The 4852-nt window shown below is 46.7% G+C and overlaps 1 protein-coding gene across 1 annotated transcript in view; it reads left to right on the forward strand.

Annotated features, from left to right (window-relative positions):
• LOXHD1 (lipoxygenase homology domains 1) overlaps positions 1 to 4852 on the forward strand; it is a 150271-nt gene that overhangs the window by 34569 nt on the left and 110850 nt on the right. Inside the window, 1 exon segment of the mRNA XM_006919930.1 lies at positions 4091 to 4189. Within this exon segment, the coding sequence (XP_006919992.1) occupies positions 4091 to 4189 (99 nt within the window).

Genomic DNA, 4852 nt, shown 5'->3' on the forward strand with positions numbered 1-4852 from the left:
CCTTCTCAATCTAGGCACAGGACATGCTCCTTCTTACCCCCTCTGCCTCAACACAGAAAGGGCAATAGTGCCCCAGTCTCTGGAACCTTGAGCTACTTAGCCAGTGGTTAGGATGTGCTGTGGTTATCCTGCACCAGGCAGCTCTGCTCTCATTCCAGGCCAGAGAGCACAGAGTTGCCCACAGTCCTCTGCCTAGAATCACAGAGAACATTGCCTGAGAGCAGAAGAGAGCCTAGGGCAGGGGCTGGCCAGCTACATCCTCAAGGCCAAAAAACACCTGCCACTTGTCCTTGTGTAGACCTTGAGCTAAGAAAAGTTTTATATTTTTAAAAGGTTGAAAAGAAATAAAAAAAAGGAACATTTCACAACACAGGAAAGTTCTATGAAATAAATTCTCTTTCTGTGTCCATAAAGCTTTATCGGAACACAGTCATGCCCACGTGTTTTCACGGTGTTTCCGCAGTATTGTGTGGCTGCTTCGGTGACACAACAGCAGAGTTCAGTAGTTGAGATCAAGGCAGAGTGACCCGCAAGACCTGAAATATTTACTATCTGGCATTTTACAGAAAAAGTTTGCTGCCCCTCGGCAATAGAGTATGAGAGACCATGAAGTATTTTGGAAAAAGCCCTGGATCCTGAGACAGGAGACATGGCTTTGAGTTCCCCTTGCATCATTTCACAGCCGTGTGTCATTGGGCCAGCCACCTTGCCCTCTGAATCTGTTTCCGCATCTGTAAATGAGAATATCAACAGTACCTGCCCTGCCTGTATCATGTGACCTTGGGGCAGATCAGATGACTCCAAGGATGCGCTAGTATTTCATGGGCTGCAAGGCCTGTGTGGCCATCTAGTATTATTTGCCCTAGAACATGGGTCAGCCCAGGCCTTCCTCTTTCCACCCTTTCTTCTCATCATCTTTCTCAGTGGCCTCATTCCCTTCTGGCCTTGGGGCAGGGATTTTTGCTGGCTCTTTAGCTCTTCCTCTTTTACCAGGTTCCTGTTTTGCCCGCTCACTGATCATCAGATTTAAGGAATGAATTCAACATATCAAAATCCACTTGTAACTGGAATTGTAAGTTGGCACTCATTGAACTTCTGATCACAGGAAGTTGGGGGGCTCTCATATGACCATTGGGGAGGAAGGTTTGATCTACTGTGCTGACAGGTTGTCACCTAGGAGAGAAGAAAGCCCTATTTTTATTCGGCCTGCTCTTTCATCGATATATGTACTTAATTACAATTTAGGGTTGGCACAGGGCCCTAGGCCTTCTTTGGAAAGTGGCAAATTATATAGTTTGGGGTCGTACATGAAGAGGAAATTTTTTTTTAAAAAAGGCGAAGGGGAAAACAGTAATCTAATTAGCCTCATTGTTCCTCTACGTGACCATTTAAAGAATGGTCGTGAGGTGTGCCTACCCACCCTGCTGCATCTCTGGGCAACGCCCCACCCCCAGTGTGATTGAAGGTCATCTGACATACGGGGATCCTGCTCTCAGCCAACTATATGGGGACCTAGGGCCCCATTTTGCCATAGAAAGTTCTCAGCAGTTAGAAGGCAGTCCACCTTCGTGTCAGAATCAACTTCCTCCTGCACTATGTTGACCTGGCATCCTGAACCCTGGGCTTGGGTCCTTGTCCGCCTCAGCCAGAAAGGCCTGGAAACTCCGTCCCAGCTCTGTCTGGCCTCTCGATCCCTGCTCCTCAGCTGTCTCCACGTTATCTCCCTTCAGCCCTGATGCTCTGCTTCTCTGGATTGTCCCCAGGACAAGGGTTCTGTGTGTCCCAAAGCTCTGCGTGGGCTCCTGCTTCCCAGGTCTCATTTGCACGAACCTGGGGAACCTCCTTCATCTCCTGGCTTCCCTCCACACCCTTCAGGGCTGCCTTTCCTGCTCAAATGTCATGGAATTGCAGGTTAAAGAGGACCGTTAGTGTTCCCACATTCTCTCGCCTCTGGCATCTTCTCACAACCCCCTTGACGGGTAGTGACTGCCTAGGTGTTTCCAGGGATGGGAAACTCACTTCCGCAAGGGCATCCCATTCCTGGTTGAATAGCCCTGGTTACCAGCAAATGTTGCTTTGGTTGAGCTAAAATGTTCTTTATAATTCAGCCCACTGATTCTAAGTCTGCCTTCAGGAATGTCTGCCAGTCCTTCCACAGATCTTCATTCTTTCTCCCGCTTCACTGTGCTCAATTCCCTCTGAGTCCTAGTGCTCCTTTGACTGTCCAGTGCTTAGCAGTGGCCCTTGGAGACCCCCTCAGCCCCACCACCCTGTGGCATCACCAGCCTCGGGAGTGGGCAACCTGCCACCCTGCAGAGGGGTCTTGCCTTCAGGTGAAGTGAGCTCTGGACGGGACCTGAGAAAGGACATGATCCAAAATGAATGATTCTCAGAGGCTCTGCCTTCCAGGGGAAGAAAAAACCAACCACCCAACAGGGGGCCTCTGCAACTTGGAAGATGATGATGATCAAGGGCAGGATTAGCTAGACATGGCCAAGGCCTTTCTGGTCCTATGTAATCATATGTCTCAGAATCTGGGAGGGGAGCCTGGAAATCTGCCTTGTCAATAAGCTCCCCAGGAAGCCTGAATGTGGCCCAAGTTTTAAGCTACTGACCTTGGGATTGCCAAGGTCTTCTAAAGGCCCCGATTCTCTCTCCTGTTTCAGAGGGGTCTTCATGGTGAAGTAATAGGGGGTAGGAATCTGTGAGTGACTATCCTACTGGAGCCTTCAGTTGGGGACAAGGATTGGAGGATCTTCCCTTCCCTGTGACGGGTCTCACTGAGTGAGCATAGAGAAGAGAAAGAGAAGTTATTACTTTCTCCTGGCTCGGAGTTCTCAGCAGGTCAAAGACCAGCCTTCAGGGCTGTGTGGGTGGGGTGTCCTTTGTGGGTCCCTTGCAGTCTTCTTGAGGAACTTAGGAGCCTTACCTGCAGGAAATAGCAAACAGCAGAAAGCAATAGATGGCAAACTTGGAAATCATTGACACAGACAACATGGCAGAGCCAAGGAGTCCAGAGGATAAAGACCCTTGGGGGCTGGCACATCGGGCAAGGCTCTAGGGAGAAGGTGGGTAAGGGATTGACGCTGGGCCTCAGTTAAAACAACTCTAATTTTTATCAACTTCACATGCTGGGTATAAGACATCTGAATAAAAGATTCTGCTACATAAAAATTAGGAAGCCATTGCAGGACGGAAAAAGAGAAGGGAGAGTTTCCTCAGCCCTTGGAATTATTGGCACACAAAGAAAAGCTAGAGGAGTCTCTATTCCCACACCACACAGCAACCCCTGCCCTTTGCTCCCTACCCTAAGGTAGGCTCCAGCTGGGAAGACCTAGGCAGGGCTCAGTATGTTGTCAGGTTTACATTGAGCCTATCTCAAGGCCAAGGCCAAGGCCGAGGCATTTAGGGGTTACAGAGAATAAATTTCTGTTCAATGAATGAAGCAAAGATACAGGAAGAAGATACAGACCCTTACATGAGGTAACCCCAAAGTGTGCATTTGCCGGCTACCCTTGGTGCCTCTAGTCTTTGCATTGGTTATGGCCTTGACAATTTCATCAGCAGAATTCATTTTCCCTAGTGAATTTTCACACTGTGATGAAATGTAGAGAATAGATTGGAAAAGGCAGAGTAGATGCAGGGGCTCAGTTAACTGAGACATTTCAGTATCTAGGAGAGATATCCTGGTGGGTTGGTTCAGTGTGACACCTTGGATTTGGGCTGATTCATGCATCTCAAGGCAACATGTTAGTAGATGAAAAAGTCTCCTCTACCTCTGATTTATGCTATCCAATTATTTAGCAATAAACATTTGACTTTTTCCCCAGTTTTATTGAAATGTAACTGACATATAACAATGTGTAAGTTTAAGGTATACAATGTGTTGATTTGATACATATATATTAGTAATGACCACTTGGAACCAATGTCAGGCAGCTTGTTTCTTGCTCAGTTATTGACAGTAATGATGACGATTCATGCACTGAATGGAGAGGAAGCAGGGATGCCGTGGTAACTACTTCGAGGCCTCTGTTCTTCTCTCCTCAGAATCCTAATGAGCTGAAGCTTTCTCTGTCCTCATTCTCAGGTAACAAGTATGAAGTCAAGGTGTACACTGGTGATGTCATTGGTGCAGGGACTGATGCTGATGTCTTTATTAATATCTTTGGAGAGTACGGAGACACAGGTAATGAATTTGAAATTCTTTCTTCACAAGCCATGCCCATAACTTTCTTTCTTTTCTTTTTTTCTTTTTTTGCTCTGAGAAAGTAGAACTGCTTTTTAGGTGGGCTGTTTCCCACCTTCCTGGCAGAAGAAGGCAACTTCAGGCTCCTCTGTTGAGCATCTCTCTTCTTGCAATGTGGTTTGTCATGGCCTTCCCTGGGCAGCAAGGTGCCCATTTTGTATAATTCATGTGTGTGACGTGTTTTTAAAATAAGGCGTGCTTGGGTTTGAGGTTGATTTAAAATGGTCCTGTATCCTAGAACAGATCCAAGCTCCATACCTTAAGAGAATTCATTCTCACTTACTTTCTTTACCTCCCTAAGTTCTTTGTCCATGTTGAGTTATATTTTGGGATGTTGCTGGGTAAGGGCTGATTCAATGCAGCGGTTTTAGGCAGACCAGGATGGGGCCAGGGATAGAATTAGAGTTGTCCTCATAGATGGGGCAGGAACTGAGGACACAGACACAGCTGCAGGTGTTGGAACTGAGACAGGTGATTCTCTCTTGCTTCTGCCAATTAAATGGAATAGCATAGGAATCAGTAAAGCTACTGAGATGTGTGAATTTTGGACATGACATATTACAAAATTCAAAATGCATTGCTGAGTTTATATGAAAAAAAAAA

This window comes from Pteropus alecto, unplaced genomic scaffold, assembly GCF_000325575.1.
Source record: "Pteropus alecto unplaced genomic scaffold, ASM32557v1 scaffold146, whole genome shotgun sequence".
NCBI lineage: Eukaryota > Metazoa > Chordata > Mammalia > Chiroptera > Pteropodidae > Pteropus > Pteropus alecto.